A 13,463-nucleotide genomic window follows, 5' to 3' on the forward strand; every position below is an offset into this window, starting at 1 on the left:
GGAGATGGAAAAATGTTCACTTTTGCCGGGAAATGTAAAAACGCTACCGGGAAGGTTAATGTAAAAGTCATGTATTTCAACCGTATTACGGATACATGTAGATGATGAATATTTATGATGAAGCGGGACGGGTGCCCAAATAGTGCTTTGGCAGAGCCAAGCATAGAAGGCAGATACGCAGCGCCCTCTCTTGAGGGAAATAAGCCAATTGGCAGCAGAAGGCAATCGGCAGCAATCGAGTAGCAAGAAAGTTACTGTATCCGTCAAAATGGACGAATTTCCAGAATTGTACAGCGTACATCGTGGGGAAGTAAGTAACTTCGTCGTGTTTTTTCCCCCAACAAGTATGGTTGTGATGCAAGTATAATTATGGTGTCTAGGCTACTACCTGTCTGTGCTGTGAGAGTGTCTCAGCTATGGACGGTGTGGACTGTGGTACCACATACTGAAATCGGTGTGGTTGATCTCGACGCGAGGTGTTGAACCGAGATCCATATTTTTATCCCCTCGTTGAAAGTTGAAAGTTTATTGACTCATACACCCCATTTGGGGTATGCAAGTTCAAAAGCAACATACAAAATATGATAACATACATCTGCCACATAAAATGTACCTGGTACAGAATAGTTACAGGCATGGCACTGCCTGCGAGCAGTGGTCAGTGCTGGTAAAAACACGAACTCGTAAGAACAGTTGCACCCCCCCCCCCCCCCCGGCTACACGCAGCCGCGTCGCTTCAGGCTGCACCTCTATTCCTTCGCAGACGTTGTCATTTTTCAGTGTGGTTGTGCGACTCCTTCATGAATATCTTTATTAATCGTGGAAAACTGAAATACAAGGAATTATCGTAATCTATGATAATCATTCAATAATCGGTATGCGATTTTTTGTTTAATTACGTCAAAAACTCACCGAAATCTGTGGCTGAAATCAGGTCTGTAAACGTCCTTATTGCTTCACTCCTCATCTGCGTGTTATTTGAATGGCATTCACTCTCGTATACTACAACGTACAACGTAGGTAGTCGGAGAGCTAGAGGTACCCCACCTACGTTGTAGTATATAGAGAGTGAATGCCATTCAAATAACACGCAGATGAGGAGTGAAGCAATAAGGACGTTTACAGACCTGATTTCAGCCACAGATTTCGGTGAGTTTTTGACGTAATTAAACAAAAAATCGCATACTGATTATTGAATAATTATCATAGATTACGATAATTCCTTGTATTTTAGTTTTCCACGATTAATAAAGATATTCATGAAGGAGTCGCACAACCACACTGAAAAATGACAACGTCTGCGAAGGAATAGAGGTGCAGCCGCTGTCGCAAAGCGACAGCGGCTGCGTGTAGTTACCCCCCCCCCCCCCCAACTATACACAGCCCAGTCGCTGTACGAAGGTACATAGCGACTGTATTCGCACAGCGTACTTACAGCGTCTGGTCAGGCTACCCCCCCAACTAACAGCCTAGCGAAACGCAAAATGTGAAGAGTTTGTTCGCAAAAAACCGATAAGTCCATATTTGCCAAATGGAGATATTTGCGATTAAAAGTCAAGAAAAATATTAAAGAGAATAATAAGAAAATTTTTGCTTCTTTTGACCATAACTTCAAAAATTTACCTTTATATGTATCTAGTGACCAATATATCATTTAAAAGGTATTATTTTGTACTTTATGACATGTTGTCCAATAGAATACCATATAAATTTTAAGCCTACCAAGTATATCTAAGTCATCTTTAATGATCATATTTACACACACAAAAAAAATGAACTTAAGTATCAAAATTCAAAGCGATTGCCATGCGATCGCTGAACTCTCTTCGTGTTTGTCGGTCCGTTGGTACACAGCCCTGTCGCACTATACTTTCAGCGACTGGGCTGTGTATAGTTAATACAGAATTTCACCATCTTAACCAATGTCTCTGATTGACAATTGCCCTACTACCGGTACTACATCAACGGAATTTCATGAATTTGAATGTCTCTTCAGTAGTACCATTAAAAAGTCAATCCATTTCATGTAATGTATGTTTGGGTGTTTCAAGAAATACTTTTTAAGCATTTACTTGTTTGCACTAAACGTGTTTCATACCGGTATGAGTACCGATTATCTTTTTTTTTTTTCCTCCTGAAGTTCAAAGAATCATCCAATAGTTCTTGATCTTATGAGTAATCAGGGCCTTCCACGCACGATGATTGTCCCCTCCCTGCCCTGGCCTCTTTGAAGACCTCACTTCCTATGAACAAAGAATACCCAGTCCTTTTTGGTCATTCCACCTTTGCATTACAGGATTCATGACATAGGAAGCCTTTTACTCCTGGTCCTTAACACTTTTCTTGTCAATTTTCTCGTCTCTTCTCTGTAGCTGTACAGAGTACAATCCTGTAGCTTCTCAGGACTTCAAGCTTAATTGCACATGGTATTCAGTAAACCTCTCTGTTTTTTGTGAAAATCTTTGAATATTTGTCACTTAATTACCGGCAAGCCAAAGAATGTGAAGGGAATTGATGCAAAATTAGCTCATAACACCATGTATAAGTATATTTCCATATCCGATCCGGCAATCCTGGGTTTTAGGGGGCTAGATTATTTTAAGCTTCTAACTTCAGCACAGCCATGTAATTTACCCTTGCTAAAATTGAAAAAAAAAAGGCAGTCGCCAAAGATATGTACCGGTATCAAATGGTGGCTTTAGGGTTTAAGTTTAGAGTTTAGAGTTTAATCTTTAGAGTTTAATGTTACGGTTAGTGTTAGGTTAGGGGCTGTGCTGAAGTTAGAAACCTAAAATAGTTTAGCCCCCTAAACCCAAGATAGCCCCATATCAGACCTCATTATATCAAGGTTCCATGTACTGTATACTGTGGTATTCCTATCCTAAGTTTTATGAGTATTACTATTATCTCTTGCAGGTAGCATCCATCCAGGCATATGGTGCTTTTGTGAAACTGGAGGGCTTCAGGAAAAATGGTTTGTCAGATAAATCAATCATTGTTTCATCGTCCACTCTAGGGTACTGTGAGATTTGATACACTGAATTATAGGCATTCTTTTGATAACGAAAACACATGTGTATTCTATGGACTCTGGTGATTCCATTAGAGTTTTATGCTTTTAGTTGATGTTTTGTTTTTCAAATCTTCAGTAAATTACATTAGATTTTAAATGATAAAATGAGCAAAGTGATGTCATTATAAATGTATAATTATGGTCTATTATCTACAACGTGTTAGAATTATATTTCTGTTTTGTTTTGCAGTAATCCTGTATAAATGATAGCATGGGAACAGCGGAAGAAGAAGACTTAAACAAAAAAATAAAATCAATCTTTTAAACACCAAGCTCTTGATTTTACTGTTGATAAAATGTACAGACATCTAAATACAATGTAATTGGTACACTGGTATCTTAATGAACAAATGAAGGCATTTGAAGAAAAAAAGAAAGAAAGAAAGAAAGATAGAATTCATAAGATGTAGTGAATACATTGGGTCAGATTGTGATTTGCAATTTTGTCAATTTCACAGGCTTCCTAAGGTTGGACAGTGTTCTCCTGTGATAATTAGCAAAGAAAATGGGGAAAAAAGGCTGTTCAGGCATTAAAAGTTGAATGAAAGAAACCATTTACTACCAGTGTGTGATATATGCAATGTTGATGCTCACTTACCATCTTCTCATGTTCAACTTGCAAAGCTTACAAAATGAGGCCAACTGTATAAAAATCCGTCCATCCGAATGGTTCTTTCATTCATTAATGTGTAGTTTGTGTGTGTTTGTCCCTGTGTTTGTGTCTGTGTTTGTGTTTATATTTGTGTTTATTTGTATATATGTATGTATGCCTGTATTTGTGTTTGCATTTGTGTCTATTCCAGTGTTTGTGCTGATGTCTCGATATGCCAGTATTTGTGTTTGTGTTTGTGTCAATGCCTGTGTTTATGTTTTTGTTTAAGCATTGCAATACACCCATGATGGAGTATACATCTGTCTGTCATCTCTCTGTGTAGGCCTGGTCCACAAAAGCCAAATCTCCCGCACCAAGAGAGTGGAGGATGTGTCGGAGGTCCTGTCTGTGGGAGACAGAGTCTGGTGTAAAGTCATCTCTCTCGGGGTAACTACATGGTAACCTCGTTGGAACAAACTGCTTGGCACCACTGAAATTTCATTATTCTATATAGTATCTCGTTATAACAAGCCAAGTGGGACAACTGAATTTTCCTAATTATACTAATTGGTACAGTTTAAAGGGTGTGTACAGTTCTGGTCGAGGTGAGGATTTTGCTTTTAACGTTTTGCGAGGTATTCAGAAACCACTCTGTGAGATGTCAAAGAGCATGCAGTTCTAAGGGGTATCAAAAGTTTATTCGATGAAAATCGGTTTTGAAATGGCTGAGATATCCAAAAACAAGGTGAAACAAAGAGATCCTAATAAAGTTGTGGCATGTCGCCTTTTATTATTAGCACTTTTTTTTTTATATCTCAGCCATTTGAAAGCCAATTTTCATCAAATAAACGTTGAATCCTTCTTAAAATTACATGCTCTTTCATATTTCATACGAGGCTTTTCACTATCTCACGTAGGAATGTTCAAAACATGAATCCCCACCTCAACCAGTACTGTACAGTCCCTTTAATACATGCATCTCGTTAGAACAAGCTGTATACAACTACTGAAACTCCTCTTTATATCGGTTATGTTGTTATATTGGAGATAAAAACAAAAGAGTATAAAAGGAATGGTACCGGTACCTGCAAAATTACCTCATCATAGTCAGGCATCTCACCATATAACTTCATTATAACTGCACAACCATCTTGATTCCAAGCATAGATCATCCTCTCTAAATATACCACAGACATCACATATTTGGAGAGCATGGTATTCCTCAAAATTGGAACTGGAAGACAGTTAATTAGGCCCGTGGTTGATGTAGCAATCGAGAAAAAAAAAGGTATTGACTAAGAAAAAAGTGTGATCCTTGGTCAAGACAAAAGTTGGTGATTTTCCATAGATCTCTGTGATTGGTTATTGCAGGTTTTGAGGAGGCAGTTTTGAGTTGCAGTACCACAAATGTCAATTGACTCCTGTGAGCTACACAAGTAGTAACACTGCTGTAATTACAAAATTACGCATAATACCCTCAAACTCACAGGCCACAATTTCACAGCAGAAGTTTACATTAAATCCATGGTTTAAATTTTATAGTCCAAGGGACTAGTAAAGAATGAGAAGTAGGCATACCTCTCAGATACTTGTATCAGTGTGCATTCACTGTGGGATGTCTGTTAATGAATCTGTTATGTCTGTTAATCTGCCACACACATCTTCACAGATAAATCTGCATAATCCATGAACTAAATATAAACTACTTTTATGAATATTTCCCACAGATTTCTACAAAATGATAAGCTGATGAAGACTGAATTAATACAGATGTTGGAATCAGTTTTATTAAGACTGTCCGTCAAACTAAGTGGCATACATTTATCCTCAGATGGTTACGTTTTCTGAGAAGACATACATGTCGACCATTGTATCAAAAGGTGTCACAAAAATGAGAAAGAATTTCCACTAGAAAAGAAGAGCTTGAACCAAAGCAGAATTTTGCAGCTTGAGAAGCATACAGTAAAGACATTGCAACTGTACTTGGACCTGCACAAATGTAAGCATGTGATTTCAGGTCACAGATATGCCTATGTGTTACGGATGTACTCCATACACTGATCTATGTTTTTTTGCATCTTTTTGTAATCCAGGAGGATGTGGAGAAGAAGATCTCTCTCTCCATGAAGGTCGTCAATCAGGACTCGGGGAAGGACCTGGACCCAAACATGGTCCAGACCAAGTAGGTCCACAACATCCGTCAAGGACTAAACATTCCTCTTGTTTTGCTATCTTTTGGTTGGACGGTTTGTTTGTCTGGTTGTTTTCATTTTGCTTTATAGCATTCTGTCGTTGTTGCTGTTGTTGTTGTTGCTGCTGTTGTTGTTTTAGGATCAAGATTGATCAAACAGTTGTAGGCTTAAATTAGATGACATTAAAACTATCTTTCAACTCCTTTCATGTTGTTTGCTGATATCATACCTTTTCTGATTAATAAAGCTCATCAGTCATCTCTTACTCATGAAAATTACACAATGTTAAGTCGCAGCTCGTCAAACCAGATCCATGTGATTGTTTTTGCTCTGGATTCATCATGCATTCATGAGGAAACTGTTTTTGTTCAATATTAAATGCATACACTCTATTTAACCCCCAACAGGCAGGAAGAACTGAAGAGAAAGAAAGGGAGCTACGTCCCCAAGCCCAAGATAGAGCTTGGAGCTGTCCTCAACACCACATGTAGGAAGTGTGGCACCAAAGGTCTGTCCCACCTCTCTTGTTTCCAGAGATTATTCTCTTTCCCCCACCCCCTGTCCCCTATTTTTTGTCTCGCCCACCGGAGGTGAAGGCGAGACTAAGGGATCCAAATGGCGTCCATCCGTCGTCCGTCCGTCGTCCGTCCGTCGTCCGTCCGTCGTCCGTCCATCGTCCGTCGTCCGTCCGTCGTCCGTCACAAATGTTAAAGTTTACCTGCAAGACTTTCTTATGATGCATAACTTGGCAACTGTTACAGCAATGGCAGCCACACTTGGGTGATAGAAGCACTAGGGGTATCTTCATGTTATGGTGTTGTCAGAGGTCATGTGATGAGGTCAAAGGTCATTTGAGGTCATATATTAAAGGGTATGTGCAAGACCCTCTTTTCTATGTTAAAGTTTACCTGCAAGACTCTCTTTTGACAAATAACTTCACATACGTTGCTTGGATTACAACCTATCTTGGGTCATAGATGCACTGGGGGTACCTTCATGTTATGGTGCCATTGGAGGTCACAGGATAAGGTCAAAGGTCATTTGAGGTCATACGTTAAAGTTTACTTGCAAGACTCTCTTATCACTCGTAACTCGACCCATGTTGCTACAATAGCAATCAAACTTGGGTGATGGATGCACTGGGGGTACCTTCATGTTATGGTGCCGTAAGAGGTCACATGATAAGGTCAAAGGTCATTTGAGGTCATACGTTAAAGTGCAAGACTCTCTTATCACACATAACTCAGCACATTTTGCTGCAATGGCAATCAAACTTGGGTGATGGTAGATGTCTCTTGGGAAGTTGAAGGTAACCACAAGGTCAAAGGTTACAGACAGGGGTCAACAAACTTTTAGGGCCCAATGTTAAGTCTTTAGGGTGCATTTCGTTTATGGCTCATAACTTTTGATCCCTTTGTCTGTTTGTGACCAAACTTTAATGGAACATGTCTCTTGGGGAGGTGAAGGTCGTCACAAGGTCAAAGGTCACAGACAGGGGTCAACAAACTTTAGGGCCCAATGTTATGTTTTTAGGGCGCATTTTGATTGTGGCTCATAACTTTTGATCCCTATGTCCGTTTGTGACCAAACTTGGACGGTAGATGTCCCTTGGGGAGTTAAAGGTCATCACAAGGTCAAAGGTCACAGAAAGGGGTCAACAAATTTTTAGGGCCCAATGTTAAGTTTTTATGCCGCGTTTCGATTATGGCTCATTACTTTTGATCCCTTTGTCCGTTTGTGACCAAACTTGGATGGTAAATGTCCCTTAGGGTATTGAAGGTCACCACAAGGTCAAAGGTCATAAGCAGGTCAATTAACTTCTGGGAGTTATAAAAAATATTCATTCCTTGTACGCGAATGGGCGAGACACAATTTGGCGATTGCCTTGTGTTACTTCATCTTCTTTGTCGTCATCTTCTTCTTCTTCTTCTTCTTTGTTGTCATCTTCTCCTACTTCTTTTTTTTTCTTCATGCTGCTATTCTTTTCTTTCCTTTCATCTGTTTCTTAAATGCATTCATAATCTTCTTACCACTGTTTTATATAACAAGCAAGAAGGCATTTTATATTTTCTGCAGATTCAAGGAACATTGGCTTTTGTTTTTTGTGTTTTTGTTTTGTTTTGTTTTTTGCCAGTATTACAGCCTCAAAAGGATTGCTTTATATTTCCCAACCTGTGTATGAGAAGTGTCAAATTAGTACTCGGCAGCATATGGATATCCTCTTTCATTTATGAGTCCAAAGTCGTAACAATATTAAGCTAGTAAACTGTCAATCAAAATAGATTAATGAAGCTCTTATTGCATATCATCGGTTGAAAATGATAAGGGCATTTTAATACAAGTTGCTACTAAAGCCAAAGTGTTTTAGACACTGTAACACCCTTATCATTCTCAAATAATTCTCAACGATATGCTGTCTTTTGTACAGTTTCAATAATTGTTCAGGATTTGCCATGGGTAGTGTATGTATGGTATGTGTATCTTATTCCGAACTAATTACATTGATCTTGTGTAGATAGAGATCTAATGTTACACTTATTCTTAATCTTCCATCTTTTACTGGAATCAGTCAACTGCTATGTACCTGTCACACAAACATGCAATTTTCTGCAGCTAACTACGTAGCAAACAAATTTGGTCTTTGAAGGATCCATGTTTAGTAGATGGAAACAGCCAGGAACAATGGCCGGATCAAGGTGCACACCAAGTTTGACATTATTTTGACAATATTCAACATACTCTCTGTTTTATTTAGAAGTTTGGGAGATGACAGATTCATACGCGAGTATCCTTGCTACTGTAAAAGTGGACATTTCGCAGTGTGGAAATTCTCACTCATTTGTCGTAAGCAGAAGGTAGCGCAGAAATAAAAGCGTGCAAACATTTTTGCACACCATATGTTCCAGTAGTTAATGTCCTGATTCTGCGGAATCAAAAACACACGAAATTCATCTTTCTTGGCCAAGCGCAAAAAATCTCTCACACGAAAATATCCACTTTTACAGTATTCATAGCTCCCTCTTGAATACTTGGTCCATTTCCATGTAATTGGTGTGCAAAGTCAAGAGTATGTATTTGACAATTTTTTTGGCTTGTTCTGCACTCATGCAGGACATCTGAGCCAGGACTGTTTTTACCAGCCTGGAGACAAGACCTACGACCTCATCCCTGACTTTGACATGAGTGCTCCACCTCCCGCCGTAACCATGGCAACTGAGAAGAGACAGAAAGACAAGAAGAAGAAAAAGAAAAAGGTAAAAATGTCTCATTGTTACAGTGCTTCACTTTTGCATTTCTCTTCTGGTTGTTTTATAGTGTTTTTGTTTGTTTTTTTTTCCACAGGATTTGATTTTAGTATTCTTTGACATTCTTACATATTTCAAGCTTGGGTCCTGGGGGCCATCTCTGTTATGTAATTTCTGTAACTATCAACCATTTGCTGTAGGACTATGTTTAAATCTCAGGTGTGAGTTTCTTCAATTTGTCTCCCTCTACAAATCAAATTTGTTAAGATCGCAACTGCTGATCTGTAAATTAACAAACATGTCGGAAAAAAGGGAACTAGTGGGACTCAAACCTGTCATCTACTGCTTTCCGGGCAGCGACACTACCACCAGGCTGTCCCTGGTTGCCGGCAGTGACACGATGAAGATGGAACAACATACTTAAAGGTGCATGGTCCCGGTGGTTTAGTCAAATGCGTATGCGGGCACACGGCGCAAGTTTCCTGTAGAGACCTACGCTATCGACTCCTCTTTAGCGCTTACGCTGTGGCCCACTTCCCCGAGTCCGAAGAAGTCCGATTCACTGTAGTCAGTGGTCCGATCACAGTTCAGCTCATGATTCGGCTGAGGGGATGACAGCTTTAGCAAACTTCTTTTGTGATGTCATAATAACAAACACATATGCACGCACCCTGGCATTACTACAAACTGCGCGATGCGCAGAGAAGACAACGAAGGCAACGTTACTTACGTAGCAACACCTACGCAATTTACTCTTGATGACAGCTCAACTTCGGTAATCTTCGTATTAATGCTAACGGTGATCGGCAGTATCATCAACAGCGCCCTCTACACTACCGGGACTATGCACCTTTAAGCTCCGAAATTCTGACATTGTTATGTTATGTAGTCCATGGCGGACAAGGAATATTACTGTAACTTAAGGGAGACAAAATTGAAGAAGCTCACACCTGAACCTTCACCCCTCGGAATAATTTCTTTCTTTCATTTAATGTTTAATGGGATGGTACAGTATTGGTTGAGATGAGAATTGGGCTTCTAACATTTTGCGAGATACTAAGAAAACACTTATGAAATAATACAGAGCATACCATCTAAGAGGAATTTAAAGTTTATTTGATGAAAATCTGTTTTGGAATGGCTGAAACATCCAAAAAACAAAGTAAAACAAAGCAATTGTAATAAAAGGTGGGTCCCACATTTTATTAGAATTGCTCTGTTTTGGATATCTCAGCTATTTCAAAACCAATGTTCATCAAATAAACGTTGAATTCCTCATGGAATTACGTGCTCATTCATATTTCATAAGAGGTTTCTCATTATTTCACAAAAAAATGTTAGAAACCTGAAGTTAGGTGTCAACCAAAACTATATGATCCCTTTAAATCTCTTGCGTGGTGTTTCGTGGTCTGTAGCATTGACTGTGAGGCAGTGTTCAGGTTGGTTTAAAGTTTTCTATGTCAGTCTTCTGATGCTACTATTGAACTACAAGCTGATCATGATGTTGAATTTCTTTCAAGAGAAGGAAAGAGTGTGCTAAGAAATATGAGTTTTCCCTCATATTCTTCTATCAGGCTTTTAGGAGGTAGTATAAAAGACATGTAATGTGTTTCAGTAGGGTTTTGTCAAATTAGTTCTGAAACCAAGCTGTTCAGTTAGGTAAAATTGTAGTATACATATGAATTGTATTTCATCTGTGTCAAATTATTATCTTGATTAACAAATACACATCGGTGTGCAAGGAGCTTGTACATTGATATCCTGCAGTTCTGTCAACTTATTCTCTATCTACAGTGTAGCACACTGCCCTGTTCACACTTACCTTCTAACATAATCAATCCGAAAAATGATTGTTAGTATGAATCTTTCTTTCATTCACATGTGTAAAAAACACACAGAGATGTTTGTCATTATTGGTGGGGAGGGAGGAGAGAAAAACATCTGGTGAATAGTTTTGAACTAAGGCCACTTGGCTTTTCTCTTCTCTTTTCTGATAACTTGCAGAAAAAGAGACATGTACACTCCAGCGATGATTCTGATAGCTCGGAGGAAGACAGGAGAGAGAAGGAGCGAAAAAAGAAGAAAAAGAAACAAAAGAAGAAAAAGAAAGTGTCTTCTTCTTCGTCTGATAGTGATGATTACAGTAGCGATGGAAGTGACAGCTCAGTGGAGAGAAGGCGCAAAAGTCCACAGTCACAGAGCAAACACAGGGGTGATAAAGGAAGCCGGCGCGGCAGCAGCCGCGATCCCCACAGGGGTAGGAACAGTGCGGACGGAGAGAAGGGCAGAAGGGAACACGAGGACGGACGTGCAGGGATAGACAGAAGGGAGGATAGCAGAGACCGTGACCGGCATGGGAGATTGGAGGAATCTAGAAAGGAGCGTAGCAGACGATCGGATAGAGAAGAGATTAGCCCTAAGCAGGGATACAGGAAAAAATATGGCTATGCTGAAAGTGAGAATAGAAGGAGTGATGTAAAGAGGAAGCATAGTACTGATAATGAAAGAAGAGGAGACAGAGAGGGACACAGGATAGACAGAAGGGAGGAGGACAGCGACAGTGGGAGTGATGCGAGCGTACACCGTAGAGAACGGCAGCACAGCGAGAAGGGCAGAAAGAGTGAGAGAAGAACAGACAGTGAGGAAAGGAGAGAAAGAAGAGATAGATGGAGCGATGGTAGCAATGATGGACGGAGGACGAAGCAGAGGAGAGGTGATGGAGATAGCAGAGATAGTGGCTCACGGCAAAATGTTGACTCGAGGAGATCAAGAGACAATGGCGATTATTCTCACAAATCTCATCACAGAAAGCATGGAGACAAGCGTGAGAAGAGAGGCGGTTACCATGACGACAGTGAGGATGAGTACTATCATGAAAAGGAAAGGAGGAGAGGACATCGTGACAGAGACAGGAGTAGATAGCAGATGATGGGTGTATTAGCATTTGACAGACATTCCTTTGCGTAACCTTTTTACACACTCCAAATTTTGATTTTTTTTTTTTCTGAAAAGGTTACATTGAGGAAAAGTTATTTTGATGATACAGTGCACTCCCGTTATAACAAAGTTATATTCAGGCCCTCAAATTATTATCTATGTATCTTTTTACATACATATAATTTATGTTCGGCTATATTGAAATTTGAATATATCAAATGAAAACTGCTGTTCCTGAGGGCTTCATTATAACAAGAATCCCCAGTACAGCATTGCAGGAGATCAGACAAGGAAAATACTGGGACAGCAGTAAGATATGACCAAAAAAAAAAAAAAACAATCAAGCCAATGAAATTGTAGGATGCCATGTGGATGGCAGACTTCAAGAGGAAATCCAGTCCAAAAATAAGTTAGTCTGATAAATACATATAAAAGTAAAATCTTACGAGTTCAACAGTAAAAATTTGACTGAAATCGGATTAAAAATAGGGAAGTTATGAAATTGTAAAGTTTTGCTAATTTCTGCAAAACAGTTCTTGTACGGTGGATATGAATATGCAAATGAGTGAGCTGACCATGTCATAACCTCACAATTTTCCAATGATCGTGTACAACAAAAAAAAATGGCGAAAATTCAATGTTTCTGTCATTGAAGTCTGAAACATGATGTTATTCCTGGTTGAATAACTTCAGAATAGTGATCAGTTAGATATATCAGGATTTGAGCCTTGGACATAATTGTGTCTGAATGAAAAACTGAAATTTCACAATTTTATGTACAAACTATATGGCAAGTTGTGAGGGAATGACATGCTCACTTTGCCATTTGCATATTCATATTGACCATTTACAGTAAGAATTGTTTCCTAAAAAAATAACGAAACTTCAAAATGTTATAACTTTCCTATTTTTCATGCGATTTCGATCAAAATTTTACCATTGAACTCGTAATATTCTACTCTTTCCTATTAGACTAACTTATATTTGGACTGGATTTCCTCTTTCATGAACATCTTGAATATTCTCTTGTGGCACTATTTTTAACTTCAGTTTTATGAAGAACTGTACAATAAATATCTTTCTACTTGAGATGCCACTTCATTTGCACTGGAAAAAAAAAAGTACTCTAAAGGTGAAGTCATCAAAGATTTGATGTTTAAACAATTCATCAAAGTTGGGACTTTGAGTTGTACACACAAGTCTATTTTTGCAAACTGATCTGACTTATGGCATATTTTTGGATGGTTTGTACACATGGCAAATGAGGACTGTACCAGGTTTAACCACACTGTCTGGTGCACTTCCACATTGTGCTCAAGTCTGGCTTTTGATATGTAGGCTAAAATGAGACAAACCGAGCTGTAGACATTTCATCAGGTTTGGAAACGAAATGAGAAAGTTGTGGAATTTTTTAAGTTTCACAT

General features: G+C 39.0%; 1 protein-coding gene across 1 annotated transcript; it reads left to right on the forward strand.

The window, feature by feature from the left end:
• The first annotated feature begins 192 nt into the window (after nucleotides 1-192).
• LOC140226223 (uncharacterized) lies at nucleotides 193-12,843 on the forward strand. The gene is made up of 7 exons (XM_072306712.1): nucleotides 193-310; nucleotides 2,917-2,974; nucleotides 4,009-4,112; nucleotides 5,759-5,847; nucleotides 6,265-6,365; nucleotides 8,969-9,111; nucleotides 11,107-12,843. Exons 1-7 carry the CDS (start codon nucleotides 269-271, stop codon nucleotides 12,022-12,024), a joined length of 1,455 nt encoding a protein of 484 aa, XP_072162813.1. The 5' UTR covers nucleotides 193-268; the 3' UTR covers nucleotides 12,025-12,843.
• Nucleotides 12,844-13,463: the final 620 nt, after the last annotated feature.

This window comes from Diadema setosum, chromosome 3, assembly GCF_964275005.1.
Source record: "Diadema setosum chromosome 3, eeDiaSeto1, whole genome shotgun sequence".
Taxonomy (NCBI): domain Eukaryota; kingdom Metazoa; phylum Echinodermata; class Echinoidea; order Diadematoida; family Diadematidae; genus Diadema; species Diadema setosum.